General features: G+C 52.7%; 2 protein-coding genes across 2 annotated transcripts; both read left to right on the top strand.

The window, feature by feature from the left end:
• Positions 1-281: 281 nt before the first annotated feature.
• On the top strand, positions 282-2,480 carry LOC122393331 (dnaJ homolog subfamily C member 2-like). The gene has a single exon (XM_043389259.1). It carries the CDS (start codon positions 397-399, stop codon positions 2,218-2,220), a length of 1,824 nt encoding a protein of 607 aa, XP_043245194.1. The 5' UTR covers positions 282-396; the 3' UTR covers positions 2,221-2,480.
• Positions 289-16,936, top strand: LOC122393332 (zinc finger protein 2 homolog). Its single transcript, XM_043389260.1, has 8 exons — positions 289-340; positions 3,182-4,347; positions 4,754-4,967; positions 5,237-5,364; positions 6,349-6,485; positions 7,006-7,205; positions 8,391-8,552; positions 16,633-16,936. Exons 2-8 carry the CDS (start codon positions 3,212-3,214, stop codon positions 16,747-16,749), a joined length of 2,094 nt encoding a protein of 697 aa, XP_043245195.1. The 5' UTR covers positions 289-340; positions 3,182-3,211; the 3' UTR covers positions 16,750-16,936.
• The last annotated feature ends 45 nt before the right edge of the window (positions 16,937-16,981 follow it).

Below are 16,981 nucleotides of genomic sequence, written 5' to 3'. Positions count from 1 at the left end.
AGAAATAAATATCTTGTAATAGTGATTTATTCGCCTTTAAGAATATCAATGACGTCATTAAGAAAAAATCAAAAGCAAAATGGAGTGCAGTATCATTTTGAAATGTTTAACCATTTTATTCTTATTTATCATTACCGGTCGAAGACAAATATAGCAAAAATATCAGAAAAAATGGCTTAATGATTGTTTCTTTCTATTTTCTATGACGTCATTTATCAAAAAAAGCAACTCGATCTCAATTTCTGCAAGCATGCATTTTCTATATCCTTGACGAAGAATAGTGTGTGAGAGATGCTTGGATGCGATGCGCGTGTGTGGACGCGTTTGAGAGTTGTGGGAGGTCGGGCGGCTTTTTTTGTGTTTTTAATTAATTGCTGCTCATAGGGGTCCATCATAATGGCTGCTGTGACCATGCAAAGTTTTGGAACAGTAGAAGTATTTTCGAGTTTGACAGCGTACGACCTTCTCGATGTAGAGCCCGTCGGCGCGCAGTACAAGAAGTTTTGTTTGGCACGTGTGAATTCTCACAGTCTTGGGATCGAAGCTGATTCAGAGGAGCAAGAAGAGGATTCAGCAGTTGAGGTGGTTATCGAGGATGATATTACCTTTCTTCGCACCCTCTGCCCTAAGGAGTGGAAGAAACAAGATCACTACAAGGTTCTTGGTCTTTCAAAGCTGCGGTACAAGGCCACTGAGGATGACATCAAAAAAGCGTACCGTCAGAAGGTGTTGAGGCATCACCCAGACAAGCGTAGGGGTGCAGGGGAAGAGATCAGAGATGAAGATGATTACTTCACTTGCATCACTCGTGCCTATGAAACTCTGGGAGTTCCAGCAAAGAGAATCAGCTATGACTCAGTCGATCCACTTTTTGATGAGGAAATCCCTGATGGCAAAGTCAGTAAAGAGAAGTTTTTCAAGGTGTACCGTCCAGTGTTTGAGCGAAATGCACGCTGGTCCACTCGACGTCCAGTACCAGAGCTTGGAAATTCTAAATCCTCACGAGATGATGTTGAACATTTCTATAGCTTCTGGTATGACTTTGACTCGTGGCGTGAGTTCAGTTACCTGGATGAGGAAGAGAAGGAGAAAGGTGAAAACCGTGATGAGCGTCGCTTCATTGAACGGCAGAACAAGGCGGCCCGGAAGGATAGGAAGAAAGCTGAGACAGCACGCTTGCGGCAACTGGTTGACAATGCCTATGCAGCTGACCCACGGATTCAGAGGTTCAAGGAGGAGGACCGTGATAAGAAGGCTGCTCAGAAACAGCGTAAGCAGGAAGAGCGGCAGCGCCGTCTCGAGGAAGAGGAAAGGGCACTGAAGCTGGCCGAGGAGGAGGCTCAGCGTCGCCGGGAGGCGGAGGAAGCAGCGCGGCGCGAGGAACAGGAAACGGCGCGCCGTCAGAAGGAGGCAGCGCGACAGGCACTCGCTCGCGGCCGGCAAGCACTACGCCAGTTGTGCGCTGAGAAGGACTACTTCGCCGAATCCGACGCCGAGCGTGCCGACCACATGATGGAACTGGAGCGCATGTGTACCGTACTGGACGCACTCAGACTGGACCAACTTAACGAACAGCTCTCCCAACCAACTGGCGGTCGTGAGCGCTTCCTGGAAGAGGTCGACCACGTCAAGAAACAGGTGGAACAAGAGAGAATCTCTGGCGACACGGTGGCCACCAAGACGACTGCCAATGGCGGTAAAGCCAAAACAAAGGCCTGGTCGCACGATGAGCTTCAGATGCTGATAAAGGCCGTCAAACTGTTTCCGGCCGGAACGAATCAGCGGTGGGAGGTGATCGCCAGCTTCATCAACCAGCACGTGTCCGGCTCCAAAAGGACCGCCAAGGAAGTGCTGGCTCATGCCAAAGACTTGCAGAAGTCAGACCAGAAGCTCAAACAGTCTGCCAACCAGAACGCGTATGAGAACTTCGAAAAGAGCACGAAGGCTGCGGGCAAGATCGACGATACTGGAATCTCCGAACGTACCGAGACTCCGCTGGATCAGCAGGGCAGTAACCAAGCGCCCTGGACTCCAGAGGAGCAGAAACGGCTGGAGCAGGCGCTCAAGACGTACGGTCCTCAGACCAAGGACCGTTGGGATCGCATAGCGGAGTGTCTGCCCAATCGCACTAGGAAGGACTGTATGCGGCGCTACAAGGAGCTCGTGGAGCTGATCAAAGCGAAAAAGGCGGCTCAGGCGGCTGTGTCCGACAAAGCGTAGTTGTCCCCGCTACCCATGTTCAACATAGGATGATGATTCGGATCATTGCCCCCTATCCCTGCCAGTGGCAAAGATGAGGCTGATGTACATGCGTTGATTGCCAACTTTGTGTTAGTCATCTGGTTCGGAATGCCGGTGCCTCATTTGCTATTTGTCCTTTGGCTAAGTCCAGAAAAGGTGTCATGAAACGTGATTGTGTACTTCATTCTACTTATGTAGAATTTCTGGTATTATGCATTCAATAATACTTTTGAAGATTTTCGGTTGTGTTTTTCGTGGGGAGCATCCGCGTAACCATCTGCAAAAGGACTTGACACAGCGACACTGTCTATCTAGCTGTCATCAGCTGCTTTCAGACATTCACATATCCTGCTACTATTTCATTCATTGTCAGAAATTAATTCGCAATCTCTGGCATTCAAATTGAGAAATTATGCGCTTTAGTAAGAAGACTGATTGTTAAGACAGATCGTTCAAGATCCACACACCTGGCGATCGCGGCACTGTCGAGTTGGCTGAGAAAGGGATTATTTAACACGTCAACAGCAGGCTGCCTTTCCACGTCTTGATTGAGGTGAATGAAGGGTGGCTAGCACAGGGAAGGGCAGGGGAACGGGGCAGGTCGATGTGTCACCCAAATAAAAAGAAAACTTCAGCGTTCACTGGAAGTTCCTGCCGTACCTGGTGATCGCTGCTGACGCTCATTTCTGGTCTAAGCACTGATGTGAGAATCTGAATTCATGAGAGCGCGCCACCGAACAGCTTTTAGTGCTTGTACATGCACCTACTAATTCGCCTCGTACTCACGAGTACATCGGTGAGAGCCACCAAGGGATGTTTGCACCCTGCATGGATCCGGCTTTCTATGAAGTCACTGACTTATACGAGATGCTTTTAAATCTCCCCCCTCCCCCCATTCATTCCCTGTAATGAATCCTTACCTATTGATTCTCCATTCCAGATGTCGTAAGGCGCAAAGTGAACGCTGAACATGGAAGCTTTTGCGGAGCAAGAAGCTGCTGACGTGCGTACTGAAGGCAACTCAAAGTACTGTATCATCTGCTTGGAAAGCGTTACCGCACCAACTTTAGTTAAGCTTCGCAGTAAAGTGAACGATGCAACTTTGCGTCTGAATGTAGATAATGAATCAGCTGAAAGCAATGAGACTGAAGATCATGACAAAGACATTTTTGAGCCCATTGACGATCGGCTCTATCACTGTAACACGCAGACAGTGAGGGCAGTGCTGCTAGCCATACTACGGCCGCTGCACCGACCCCTGCCTGCAGGGGATGTCCTGTGTCGTCGGTGCTTCTCCCTAGCAGTGAAGGTGGACACTCTCCGGAGGCAGGCCTACACGCTAGAGGCGCGGTTTCTGGCCCGGCTAGACAGTGGCGAGGCTCGTTTGGCGGCACCTGCCTCGGTAGTGAAGCGGCGGCGCGGTCGTCCTTCCTGGGCTCGATCGTCACCGCCGGGAACTCCCCCAGAGAGCCAGAACTACATCTCCGCGGCACCTTCACCTCCCTCCGAGCGGCCCGCGGGCTGCTCCTCTGCTTCCGATAAATCCGTTCTCATTAACATCGAGATCCGCCGGGACGGCGACGATGGGAGCGAAGTTCAGGCGGAATCTGATGAGGACGCCGCCTCTGTTGGCTCCCCTGATCCGGAGGCGCGTGACGATGCCAGTCCTGTGGCCTCCCCTTCCGCACCCGAGCCGCCGCCGCCACTGCCGGACGACCCTCCCCCCACTTACATCCGTGAAGACGAGACCTCGCAGTGTGGCGTATGCGACCTCGTGCTGGAGACCCGCGTCGCCTGTCGGGAACACATGCGCCAACACCTGGCCAAGATGGTGTACTTCTGCCCGCTGTGCCCAGTAGCCATGATGTCACGAAACGCCCTAGAGGCGCACGAGATAGAGCGCCACGCCGACTCCCCGCTGCGGCCGTATGGCTGCGGGCAGTGTGGTGAGACGTTCCCCACACCGCGGTTCCTGAGGCGGCACCAGAATGAGGCGCACGACCGGCGACTGCCGTGCAGCCGCTGCAAGAGGACCTTCCGCCGGAGAGCTGACCTGGAACGGCACCAGGATGTGCACACTGGCGCCCGGCCGTACGTCTGCAACAGGTGGGTGGACGGCGGGCGGTGTTCGGTCGTGCAGGGCGAGGGATGATCAATCGAAAATGGAAGGATGAAGCGCATACCATTGTAGAGGCCCATTGCCGCTAGATAATTTCTGATTATTTAGCTTTGAGTGTTAAGTTTATTGGCAAATCATCAACGGGGTATTCCCCAATCACCGGGTGCTTCACCGGACGTGTTCTCGTATTTTACGCAGTCAGCCACAGTAGCTAGTACAAACCGTACAATCGAATTAATAACCATTCACTTTTCGATATGCGCAGACTAGACGTTTCCCGTGACACCCCGCATGTCCAGAGGCAGTACATTCCAGCCCTTCTATTACTAATAAAAGCCTGCCCGTCTTCCCCAGGTGCATATAACACTGCTCGAATCGTCTCTCTTTCCCCAGGTGCAATAAGAGTTTCACCAGCCAGCCTGTGTGGAAGAAGCACCTGCGAACACACGGCCACCGACCGCGGCCGTACCAGTGCCCCCAGTGTGGCATGTCCTTTCTCTCGGAGCTGCACCTGGCCGTGCACAGCAAGAGCCATCGACGCACGGGGCTGCGCTGTGAACACTGTGAACGCAACTTTACCACTGAGAACCGCCTGAGGAAACATGCCGTGAGTAGAACGGGAAACACGGCGTCAGGAAAGCGGGGATAGATCGTGAGGGTGGGAAGGGTCTAAGCAAGTGTGGGATGGTGCAATAGGGAATGTGTTTCGTGTTCTGTGGTGTCTGCTAGCCAGTCGAATATGGAAATTTGCTTAGCTTCTGTGTAATCGAGCTTCTATCGAGCTATGAGTTGTGAGCTATTTAACGTGCTACGCTTATATGTGACACTGGTTACTTTGTATGTATCGATGACGCCATACTTTCTGCTGTGTTGTAGGAAACTTGTTTGAAGAGGCATAGCTGTGATGTCTGTGGGAAGGAGTTCACCAAAAAAGTGCTGCTGACGCATCACATCCGAACGCACACCGGGGAGAAACCGTTCATCTGCGAGTACTGTGGTGTCGGGTTAGTACGGCCCCACTAAGAGCAGCTAGTTAGAAGAAATTCCTCGTTTGTATATACTTTCCAGGGTCTTATTGGCATATGTGAGAATAAGACTTGTGTAAATCATGTCCTTCATTCGTTCATCCATCCATCCATCAATTCATGCCTGCATTCATTCACTCATTCATTCATTCATTCATTCATTCATTCATTCATTCATTCATTCATGCATTCATTCATTCACTCATGAGTCATGCATTAAAGGGACTATCCCACCTTCTAAAATGTTGTTAAAACCAGCTAAATTGTGCCCGACTTTATAGATTGGATGACCAGGAACACGGTTCTGGCATTTATTTTTCATTAAACATCTTAGGCTTCCCATATTCCAAACACAAACTTTCAAATATGTGACGTCACAGCCCAAAATTACCTCCTTCCCCAGGCCACATTACTGTCATAAAGCTGATTCTTTTTACTCTGTAGGCACCGCAACAAAGTTCAGACCAAGTTTTAAGCGATTTTTCAACGAACAAACCCATTTAAATCAGAATGACTAAACGAGGTGACGTCACACTAACGGTCGCTCCATGTTGAAGATACGGCCTTGTACAAGGCCCATTTTCAAATGAAGGGAACGAATTTCTTCAACACCAAGAGGCCGCGGGGGTTGAAACCTAGATAGATAGTGGTTTCTGAACCTCGCCGCAAACTTGGCTATCTCAACTCAAACCCCCTCCTTAATTCATTCACTCATGCATGCATTCATTCATTCATTCATTCATTCATTCATTCATTCATTCGTTTGTTGATTGCTCATCAAGTATGTTGCCTGTGTCACTACCCCGTGACCAGGTCAATATGTCACTGTCCTGTGACCGGTCAATGTGATATAATGTTCCCGTTATTTATCCGTGACCGATCAACGTGTCGCTGTGACCGCCGACCGGTCAATGTGTCTCTGTCCCCTGACCGGCCAATGTTTGACAGTCAGTTTCTCGCCAGGTTCGCCCAGCGATCTAACCTGACGGCCCACCGGAGTGTCGTTCACCTGCACGAGAAGCCGTTTGTCTGTGACATCTGTGACAAGGCCTTCACTCGGAAACTGCTGCTCACACATCACCAAAGGGCCGCTCACTCAGGTTCGTAGCTATTAAGCGGTCGTCATAATGGTCGTCATTTGTGCAGAGCTGACTGAGAGATTCAAAAGAAGAAGTCATAGTTTTTGTTTGCGTCAGATATGTTCGGCCATTAGGTCCAGCTGTCTGGTAAATGGTGATCCCTTTGCACTTACAAGCGGGATGTCCGCTGTCCCACTGTTAGTACTGTAATTTAGGTTAGATGTCTTATGTGTTGCATCATTCTACCTTGTTTATGTATGCTTGGTAACATTTTTATTCGTTTGGTCAGCTAACTTATATCATAATCTCGAGAACATCAGCATACCAGTCACCTGACGAGCCACTTCTCCCTGCCCCAGTAAACGGCTCTACAGACACATGCCGGCCTCCTGATGACCCACTCCTCCCTGTCCTGGCTAGGGGTGGGATAATAAACACACTTATCACCTAACGAGCCACGAGCCACTTCTCCCTGCCCGGGCGAGCGGTGTCACTTAACCAACCACAAACCAGTCACCTGACGAGCTACTCCCTGCCGCAGGCGAGCGGCCCGCGCGGTGCCCCATCTGCCCGGCGTCGTTCGTCTCGACTCAGCAGCTGCGGGTACATCAGAGGGCGCACCAGACGTCCAAGGAGCGCTCACATCACTGCGGCATGTGTGCGAAGAGCTTCAACTCCGCGCAGCGGTGGAAGGCGCACGTTCTGTCAGCACACTCGTCCAAACGACAATTCCAGTGCCCAGTGAGTTAATGTGGGGCCTTTGGAGCGCCTAGGAGACTGGGCGTTCGACTATTGACAGAGGAGCGGTGCCATGATCATGGTCGCGGTAAAACCCAAACTTATCGTGAAGTGTTTGATACGTTTTGTTTTCCTTCCTCCTATCTTCATCTTTCTCTAATCTGGAGATCCGGATAGGGTAGAAACCCTTGCCCGTAAGCGTAAAAACCGGCAGATCGCGACGAAGCTTGCAGTACTCTTGAATAAATCAATTTTACACCTGCCCTGAAAATTTTATGATCATGAACCAAATGACTCTTGACCTATGTATTTCTCGAGACCATGTTTTGCCGAAATCGCGATTCGGCGTATGTTGGCTCGCATTAGCCGCGCGTTTGCAGTCTTTTCGTGGTTTCAAGCGTTCAAACATGTGATATGATGTTAGTCCCATGTATTAGGGTGCGCGTCAATGTTACCTGCGTTACCTGAAGGTCAGGTCAGGTCATTGACCTTTGATGACCTCGGCTCACTTTTTCGAGTTTTACGTTTCCAGGCTAGTTTTTTTAGCTGAATTCTAAATTAGTAACCATTTGAACATTTACGAAGTAGTTTTGGTGCCTTCGTAACATGTTACGAAGCTGTCAGAGGCGGTCGACACCTACTTCGGTCTTCGAATACCCGCCTGGACCCCTACAGTCTGCTTGACTTGACCTGACGTGACCTGACCCGGCCCAGCCTAAATGCATGAAGACAACATCTGTGATCAAAACTAACATGATATTTGTGATCAGCACCACGAAAACCCCACAGCAGCCACACTTTACGACGTTCTAACAGGTCCCGATTTTTCCGACTTTTAGGTCATTGACCTGACCTGGAAGGTCAACTGATGACCTAGGACCTTAAAATTGGGTATCATCGTCTTCCTCCCGTCACGTGCAACACGTTCGTTTTTCCGCGAAGCTCTAGCTCGATCAGGGGCCAAACGGCAAGGGGGTCCAATGGACCCCCCATCCCCCTTATACGTTCGCAGCTGGCAAACCACCAATACGGGCGAGGCCGAGGGTTAAATGCGTCTACGATGCTGGATAATGTGTCAATGTGTAAACTGTAACAAGTCTAGTACCTCAACCCATCAAGCCTATTGCATCACATTCTGACCCGAAGCGGGCTGACCTGTCCCCCCCCCCCCCCTGATCCGTCCCTCAGGAGTGCGGCAGTGCGTTCGCACGCCGTGCTCAGCTGCAGGCCCACATGGAGCGCCAGGGCCATGGTCCAGGGCCTGGAGATGTCATCGACATCCAACAGTCGACTCAGCATACGGCACAGGACCAGTCCCCATCCCAGCCGTCTTCGCCGCTGGTCCTAGAGGTACGTATAACAAGCTCCTGCACCGCTTGCTTCGCGATGTGGTCCTAAAAGGCGGTATCAGCTAATTTTCTTTCGAATGGTGTTTGACTCGTATTGTTGTGTCGTGTGGAAGCAGAGATATGAACGGAAACGTGTCGAGGATTTTTTTTATATAAAAGTGCCGTTAACCCGCGCCCCGCTGGGGGTCCTGGGTTTCCACGCCCTGCTGGGGGGAGGGGTTGAACACCCCCTTCTAACTCGGCTCCTGGGCCACGTAGCGATACGGGGAAGGCGGCGTTCGAAAGAGCACCTAAAATAAGGAAGAAGTCACCTCGGTGACTTTTTTGTCAGGTCACCAAATGTCATTGGAGGCCAAAATTCGCCTATTTGTAGGTCAGATTTCGACAGTTTTTAACAAATCGACGCACAGCTCGGAAACTAATAAAGCTACAGCGCCGCGGAAAAGCGCATTTGATAGCCCTAGTAACGCTTTTTCTGAATAATTCTCTCAGATTTGACCTACCTTCAAGGGTTTTACCTGCAGCAGGGGACAAAAACTGCCAAAATAACCGTTTTTCGGAAACAAGTTTTTCTTCTATAACTTTTTACTCAAACCTTGCACGAACTATCTTTTACCGGCATCGTGTTTCTCTCGTCAAGACGCCTCGAATGAATTATCATTTGACCTTGAAAGGTCAACTTGAAAATTTAACCTCATGTCAAGCTTAAAGCTTGACCAGCTAGGTCATGACCTGACCGGTAAGGGTCAAGTTGCAGATCAGTCGATCCGTATCGTCGAGCCAAACACGAATAAGGTGCTTTCATCGCTCTAGCACGCCTCTATCAAAAGTTATTCGCGAAAAACTGTCAGATACCATTGGTGACCTGAGATGACCTCAGGGGCACAAAAGGGGTCACGGGTGCCATTTCCATGTTCAGTGTGTCAAATATAACAGTAATTCAGTGTTTTAGAATGTTTTAATGACTTCCGTCAAAAAGAGGCGACTTTCCTTTCAATTTTCTCTCATTGACTTATAATGGGGAGGTCACAAAATTGACCTGACCTTAGGTCATCGATATCAAAATTTCGAGATAAAAGTTCGCTTGAACAGTTTTTGACTAATCGGCGCATAGTAGGGAGCTAATCGAGCTGCAGCACCACGGAAAAGTGCATTCGACAGTGCATTCTTTGCTACCTATGTTTTCAAATTGAATTGTAATTTAACGTTTTAGCTTCCAGGGGACAAAACCTCCTATAGTTCATTTTTTTCAAAACAGGATTGGCTCCAAGTACGCTTTTCGACGTAGCATGTGTTTTAGCCAGCGAAAAGGGCAAACTTGACCTGAGAAAATCGAACGTCGCCTAATTTTATCATGTGAATTAAGTTTAAGTTTAAGTTTTAAGTTTAGATTAATGGACTGTCATTAGACTAGGTCTATTCTTGCGTCCATTTCATTTTGTCTTGTATCGAGTCTTCCTCTTGGGTCTTCAATGATTCGAGCATATGCAGACGAGAGGGAGCGTGGAATACTAAGCACTAAGCCAGGGTATAGAATGCTTGTTTGCGCAGGGGTGTGGGAGCCGGTTTTCTAGCATCTACTTTTCCACATTACACATTTAACCTTATATCATTTGCAAATCTTGATGATGACCAGATCATGACCAGTATTAGTAGCATGGGGGAGTCTCAGAGGTAATGTAATTATCCCCGATAAATTACATACGTGCGTTTTGGAGCTAGATATTAGCACACTGGTGATGCCATGCTATGGATTGGAACTTGCATTGCAATGTAATGTATAACCACCATGGACAGAACTGCTTACTCGATTTTGACCTCGGTAACAGTGAAAACCGAAGTTTTTTCTCTAAAATTCGTCGACTCTTACGGACATGTGCCACCATACGGACACTAGGTGCCAGGTGCCACGAGTGACGTCATCACCGCGACGCCCGTGCTCCTACCCTGCGACTGTTACTATCCGTACCCCTACCACTAGTCACTACCACTACCTCTCGCTTGGTAACATAACATTGCTTCGCGTCGCGAACGGGTATTCTCTCATAACCCGTTAAATTCTCGACACATTAGTGTTGGTCCCGTTCCGATCGATTGCCCGGGTGGTGTTTCACGCTTGGTTTCACGGCACCGCGCTGCAGCGCGCGACGCGTAGCGGTGTATTGGGTTTCCATGGAAACATCAATAAACTCGGACGCTCGCAACGCTGAGGCGTCGCGGCGAATTCGTCGCAAACGCCGCACCAATAACACTATTGGTGCGGGGTTTGTGGTCGTGTAGTGGTGGCTTTAGTGGTGTAGCGTACGATAGTGGCGTGCCGCGTGTCGAGAAACACCTGAGCTTGCTGAGATATTCGGCTTGAACCGCACCCGTCGTGTCCGCGTTGTGGCGAGTTATTTCGAAAAGATAACCCGCCGCGCCGAAGTGCCTGCGACCGATCATCATGCGTTTCATTGCCCGACGACTTTTAGGCTGAGACAGTGAATGAACTTGGAATGAACTGTGATGGAAACCATATTGCTTATTGCAACATGAACACCATATTGAGTGAAGTAGTGAATTATTGAGTGAAGTTGTGTGTGCGTGTCGTGTTCGAGGGGCAATAGGACTCGTGTTTAAAAAAGTACCTACCAAATTGAGCTTGAGATACAATATGGGTAAGATCATGACATCTTGAGAAGGAGCTACAACAGCCACGCTCAGCTGTGAAGATGTCAGACCCTGAACCTGTCCAAGAGGAGGATGCTATGCCACCTGATGATGCGGACCTGCCACCACCGAGTGACGACCCTCCTCCAGCAGAAGCTGCTGCACCTGCCACAGAAGGAGGCTCCCCTTCTCCCCACTCTGGCCAACCACCTGATGATGGTGCTGTCTCCAGCTCACCTACAGAGGCCTTGTCGGCACCTGACGCAGCTCTGATGCCCAGCGAGGCTCCGACTGATGCTCCAGATAATGGGACAAGGACTGGACAAGAGCCAGTTGGAGGAGACACTGATCCCGGCACTGTTGAGGGAGGACCCGATGATACCGTCCCACCGTCGGCTGATACAGGGACTGGGGAGGCAGTGATGTCGGAGCAGACAGAGACCAGTCCACAGGCGGAGGCAGCGGAGGAGATGTCTGGCGCTGACGGGGAGTTTGGACCTCTGAATCCAGACGGTCTGGTGGCCACACCGTCCACCTCCCTGCGTCCGACGCCCAGCGAGGCGCTGCGGCCGGCGGCGCCCCCTCCGAGTGAGCTCCAGTTGGAGCCGTCACAGGGCCCCGGCTCCGGGGACCGGCTCTACTGGGAGGAGCGGCTGGCCGCGCTCAGCGAGGACCGGGACGATGACGACCTCCCCGCACTACCGTTCGATGGTCTCGGGACCACCGCTCAGCCGACCGGACCGCCGGTGGTGGCTGCTGCCGCTCCGCCCGGACGGAGATCGGTGTCTCCCTACCCGCTGTACGAGCCGCCGGAGGGCACCGTCACCGACGATGGCAGTGAGCTGTCGGGTCAGTTCAGCTATGACGACATGACTCCGCGCAGTGTACCCTACCCCCGATACCGGGCCATGTCGCCCGGCGGGGACGCCGCCACAGCCGGGGACGGGGAAAACGACGGGTCCATCCCCGCGGCCCCCACCAGTGACCGGGACAGCCAGCCGGCCTCCGAGCCGGCCGGTGCCGAGTCCGCCGGCGGTGACTCCCGGCGCTCCTTGTCAGCCGGCGGAGCAGGACGCGGCAGCGGACGTCCCGAGAAGCCGCTTCTTCCGCCCGACCATCCGCTGATGGAGAGATTCCAGAGGGCACTGGCCGCTCTGCTGAAGAAGCAGATCGGGAAGCTGGACCTGGACCTGGTGGAGCTGCGGAAGGAGCAGCGCTCCCGCACCAAACACCGTGAGTCGTGCGGCGTGCAGCTGTACGAGCGGCAACTGCAGCTGGCCAGACAGCAGGAGCAGCAGCTGCAGCTGCAGCAGCGGCTCTCGGAGGCCGCCGAGGCGCGGGCAGCTGCTGAACAGACGCTCACCGCCGTCCGACAGAGACACGGGGAGATTGGGAATCGTCTGGAGGCCGACAGGGAGAGGGAGCGGGAGCTGCGTGCCGATGTGTCTGCTCTGGAGAAGAACGAATACCACCTGAAATCGCTGGAGGCGGACGCCGACACGGAGCTGCAGCTTCGACAGAAAATGGCAGAGAGGGCCGAGGCAGAGATGTCTCAACTGGAGCAGGATAAACAGAGACAGGATTACCTGATTGCTCGTCTGTCATCGGACGCCGACCGTTTGCGCACGGCCATCCGTCTGAACCAGGTGCAGACAGGTGCCCAGACTGAGGAGGCCAACCTGGCCAGACAGGTGCTGGCAGAGGCGCAGCTTGAACTCGAGACGCTGGTGATGGAGCGTCGTCACCTGACGATGACGTGGACCAACAGCCTGAACCGGATGCAGAAACGGGACGAGGAGTACTCGCAGCTACAGAGCGACGCCAGTAAGCTGTCTGCCGACCTGCACACCATCGACGGAGAGATATCGGGATACATGCGCTCCATCGCGCAGGCGCAGGAGGACAACGAACAGCTTATGATGCAGCGCAAACGACTCCAGGCAGAGAGGGACAAATTCAAACGTGCCTACGACCAGACTATGTCCAAGTTTGACGAACACAAGACCGAGTACGCCAAGTTCCGTCACATCCTGGGAGACACAGAAGACAAGCTCTACCAGTGCCAGACGGATCAGCGGCACGTGGAGCGTCGTATGAAGCACCTGCAGGCCGACATGGAGCGGGTGACGGACCTGAAGCGGCAGGTGGAGGACAAAATCCTGGAGACGATGCAGGAGCGGCTGACAGCAGACAGTGCCGGGAAGTACACGGCCAAAATTGTGCACAAGACCAGGGAGGTCACCAAATATATGGAGGGTCAGGTCGCTGACGTGGAGAACAACATCGCCCGCCTGCTGCTGAGCGTCTCCAACGCCTCCACGGCGGTCAGCTACATGAACACGGTGCTGGAGCAGCTGCTGGCAGAGGTCCGGCTGGCCGAGGAGAACCTCAATAGGTACCAGCAGGAGGTCCACCGCGGCAACGCCGTGATCCAGCACAAGCAGAACAAAGTGCAGGAGCTCAACGCACGGCTGGGACAGCTGATCGCGGCGGCTGGAGGCCAGGAGCTGGGCCCTCTGGAGATCATGATCGCCTCGCTGCACAAGGGAATTGACCAGCTGCAGCAGCAGGTGGACGGCGTTCAGCAGTACTACATCCGTCTACAGAATGACCTCGTGTTCTCAACGCAGGAGCGCGACCAGCTACAGCACGTGGTGCACACTAGGAAAAAAGAGCTACTGATCATGGAGCAGCGTAAGTTGCGCGTGGAGCGCTCCATTGAGACGGAGAGCAGCTCGCTGCACTCGGTGGATCTCAATGTGAAGCAGCTGCGTCAGGCAGTGTGTCATCTGAACGTGCGGCTGGCGGGTGAGACGCGTCTTCACCACCAGCTGGCGGCCAATACGTCCGTCATGGAGTACGAGCTATGCCACCAGCTCCGGGAGACGGAGACGGAGTGTGTTCAGGTGCGCGGTCAGATTTCGGAGAAGGAACAGCGCCGCGCCGCGCTGATGGCCCGGATGGCGGACGCCGGCGGCACAGAGCTGCTCTGGGAGCAGAAGATCGCCCTGCTCAAACAGGCCAAAGAGAAGCTGAGAGGCGAGACGGGCTGTGCGGCCGAGGTGCAAGCCATGAGGCTGGAGATTCACAGGATGCAGGTGCGGTACGGCCAGCTGCTGCGGGACCAGGAGCGTCTGATGACCGAGATGGAGCGGGCCGTCGACCGGCGCGGCACCATCGCGCTGCGGGCAGAGAACGCTGACCGACGCGGACGCCAGAAGGCCGTCAACTTCTTCCAGCGCCAGAAGAAGCTGGAGGATCTCAGACGGAAGTTCAAACACGCCAGACGGGACGCTTCCCACCTGGCCGGTGAGATCCAGCGAGCTGAGCGGCACCTGGAGAACCTGACCTCGGAGGCAGTACCGGGCCGGCGGGCGGCCGTCAGCGGACTGCAGCAGCTGCTGGAGAGGCTGCGGGAGGGTCTGCAGCATCGCGCCGCGCTCCGGGGACAGAACCTAGGCCGTATCGTTCTGAAGCAGCAGAGCTCGCGCTACTACCAGAGTGTACTGGACGGCACCTACAGCCCGCACCTGAGGTCCCGCACCAAACTGCAGCTGGAGCTGGAAGGAGTCGACGAGAAACATAACAGTGTACGGCTTCTGGTGCTGCAGCTACTGAGGGACCGACCTCAGCTGCAGGAGAGGCTCGCCTTCGTCAGGGACCTCCTGAAGCTGTAGGCGGTGCCGAACATCTTCTCAGGCTGTGGGCAGTGCCGAAGTTGACAGGGGAAGACGATTGAGAAGACGTTGCTGAAAATAGTGATTGAACATTAAGGACTGGGAGATGAGGGCGAACGAGAGTGACGATGAAGGTGACAAGGATCTTCTCGAGCTGAAGGAGATGCGGAAGACTGTGGTGATAGCGGTGATAGAAACTATGAGGACTGGTTGGGGGGACAGAGATGGTGGCGAACTGTCCTCGATGTTGATGATTGCTCAAACTGTAGAGGCTGGTGGAGAGAAAAAGGATATGATGGGGCGGAGATTAAATGAGTAAGGAACATCTAAGAAGTTAACTAAGCGAGCTGCGTGGTGGTAGATGTCTGACAGTAAGATTAACATGATGGCACGGTGGCACCGATGGATTTCATTATGGGTACGAGCGTCGTAACGAGTGTGCTGTTCTTATTCCAAAATTAGTTAGCAGTGCAGCCAGTCTAATAATGCGTCATCTACATTGCTGATTCATTTCCCGCCAAGTGGTGCCTATCTAACGCTAAGCGGCTGACCCCACTTGCACTGGCGTGAGATCTCAAAAGCTACGCTTGTCAGTTTGCGATGATTGAATGCTGCTTGTTTAACAATAGATCTCAATGATTAATCTAGTCGTTTGACGTGTATTTGTGTTGCGATTTTGGCACGCTCCGTCCAACTGTAACGACTAACAACCTCATTCTTGTTTGTTTGTTTGTTTTGTTGGGTTAGGCCCTTTCGGTCCAATGAGACCATTTCAGAGCCGGGAGGATGATAGGATATAGGGGAAGACATTTGTGTGGGCAGGCACCCTAGTGAGTCGCCGGGGCTGAGCCCGTCCAGAGGACAGGCCACCCAGCCCCAAGGCACTCACTGCACCCGGCTACGGGGTGCGCTCCCTCGGGAGCAGCGGTGCCGCTCCAAGGGAGCAGCCCGCATGAGATAAAGTTGCCTGTCCAGACCGGAGGGGGGTTGCGGCGTGAAGGAGAAGGATTTCAGTATCCTGAGGATAGAAGCACGGAACGGTGACGACCTCATTCGGATCATAGGTAGGGCATGAAGCATGCCCGCTCAATACTATACACAACATTATTATTATTATTATTATTGTTTATTCAGCATCGCCATGCGACAAAAGATACACACCCCGCTCACACACACACGCGCTAAATCAGCACTTAGGAGGTCAGTAGCCTAAACAGGCGCCGCGAGGCCTGACAGTTGCTTCCTATGACCATCTTCAGGCTGTCTACAAGACCGTTTTCCTGGAGTGGTGCCCGTACCAAGTCACGATCGATGTACCCAGCAGCGATATGCATGACAGCACCGAAGTCCCCACCACACAAATTATACACGTGGCCAATAAATGACCCATCCAGCTGTTCGGGGTACATGGCAAGTCTGGTTAGCCCAGTCACGTAGGCTTGCCGGAGACGGTGGTCGGCGCGGAAGGCATTGCGAAATGCGCGGAGAGCATCACCTCGCAGCACATCACCGATACGGGGCACCCCAGCAGCAATCAAAAGAGCCGTATGGTGCGCAGAGCGCGACAGGCAGAGCGCTGCCTTAATCAGCGAAGCCTGCCGGCAAAAATTGACAAAATTACCTACGGCAAAAATTGACTTCATTCAGTTTCATTCATTCCACACGTCCTGTTGAATGCCTACCGTTAGGCGTTATGTCAGCCTCTGTAGCAACTGTGTTCGGTCTAAACGTCTGACGCCGTCCTCTCCCTCCCAGGCGCCAGCGAGCGGACCGGTCCTCGTTGAGCCGGTGGGGGCCGACGACAGTGCCATCTATGAGCCGGTGCAGCTAATAGTGAGTGAGGCGCCACCGCTAGGGGAGGCGGGCGACTAGTGGGATGCAACATGGGACCGTCCGCAAAAGAAATCGTTGTGTCCGCATACCAGATGACGTTTCTGTAAGATTTTGCAAGTTTGAACCATGGATTGTGAGAGGATCGATACGGCTATGTCCGCTAAACCGGCTGTGACAGTAGTTTGTGCCAGTTGTGTGCTTGTAATATAAATCACGCTCCGTAACAGTCCATTTTTCGAGTGTTTTGTTGGTACCATGGTTGCTACTTTTT

This window comes from Amphibalanus amphitrite, unplaced genomic scaffold, assembly GCF_019059575.1.
Source record: "Amphibalanus amphitrite isolate SeventyFive unplaced genomic scaffold, NRLGWU_Aamphi_draft 000530F_arrow, whole genome shotgun sequence".
In the NCBI taxonomy this organism is placed as follows: Eukaryota; Metazoa; Arthropoda; class Thecostraca; order Balanomorpha; family Balanidae; genus Amphibalanus; species Amphibalanus amphitrite.
Note: the sequence above shows the minus strand (reverse complement) of the source record. Positions and strands in the feature narration are given on the sequence as shown.

Coding starts and splice junctions, on each gene's coding strand:
- LOC122393331 (XM_043389259.1), top strand. CDS start 397: ATGGCTGCTGTGACCATGCAAAGTTTTGGAACAGTAGAAGTATTTTCG.
- LOC122393332 (XM_043389260.1), top strand. CDS start 3,212: ATGGAAGCTTTTGCGGAGCAAGAAGCTGCTGACGTGCGTACTGAAGGC. Junction 5,365..6,348: donor TGCGAGTACTGTGGTGTCGG/GTTAGTACGGCC, acceptor GTTTCTCGCCAG/GTTCGCCCAGCGATCTAACC. Junction 7,206..8,390: donor AACGACAATTCCAGTGCCCA/GTGAGTTAATGT, acceptor TCCGTCCCTCAG/GAGTGCGGCAGTGCGTTCGC.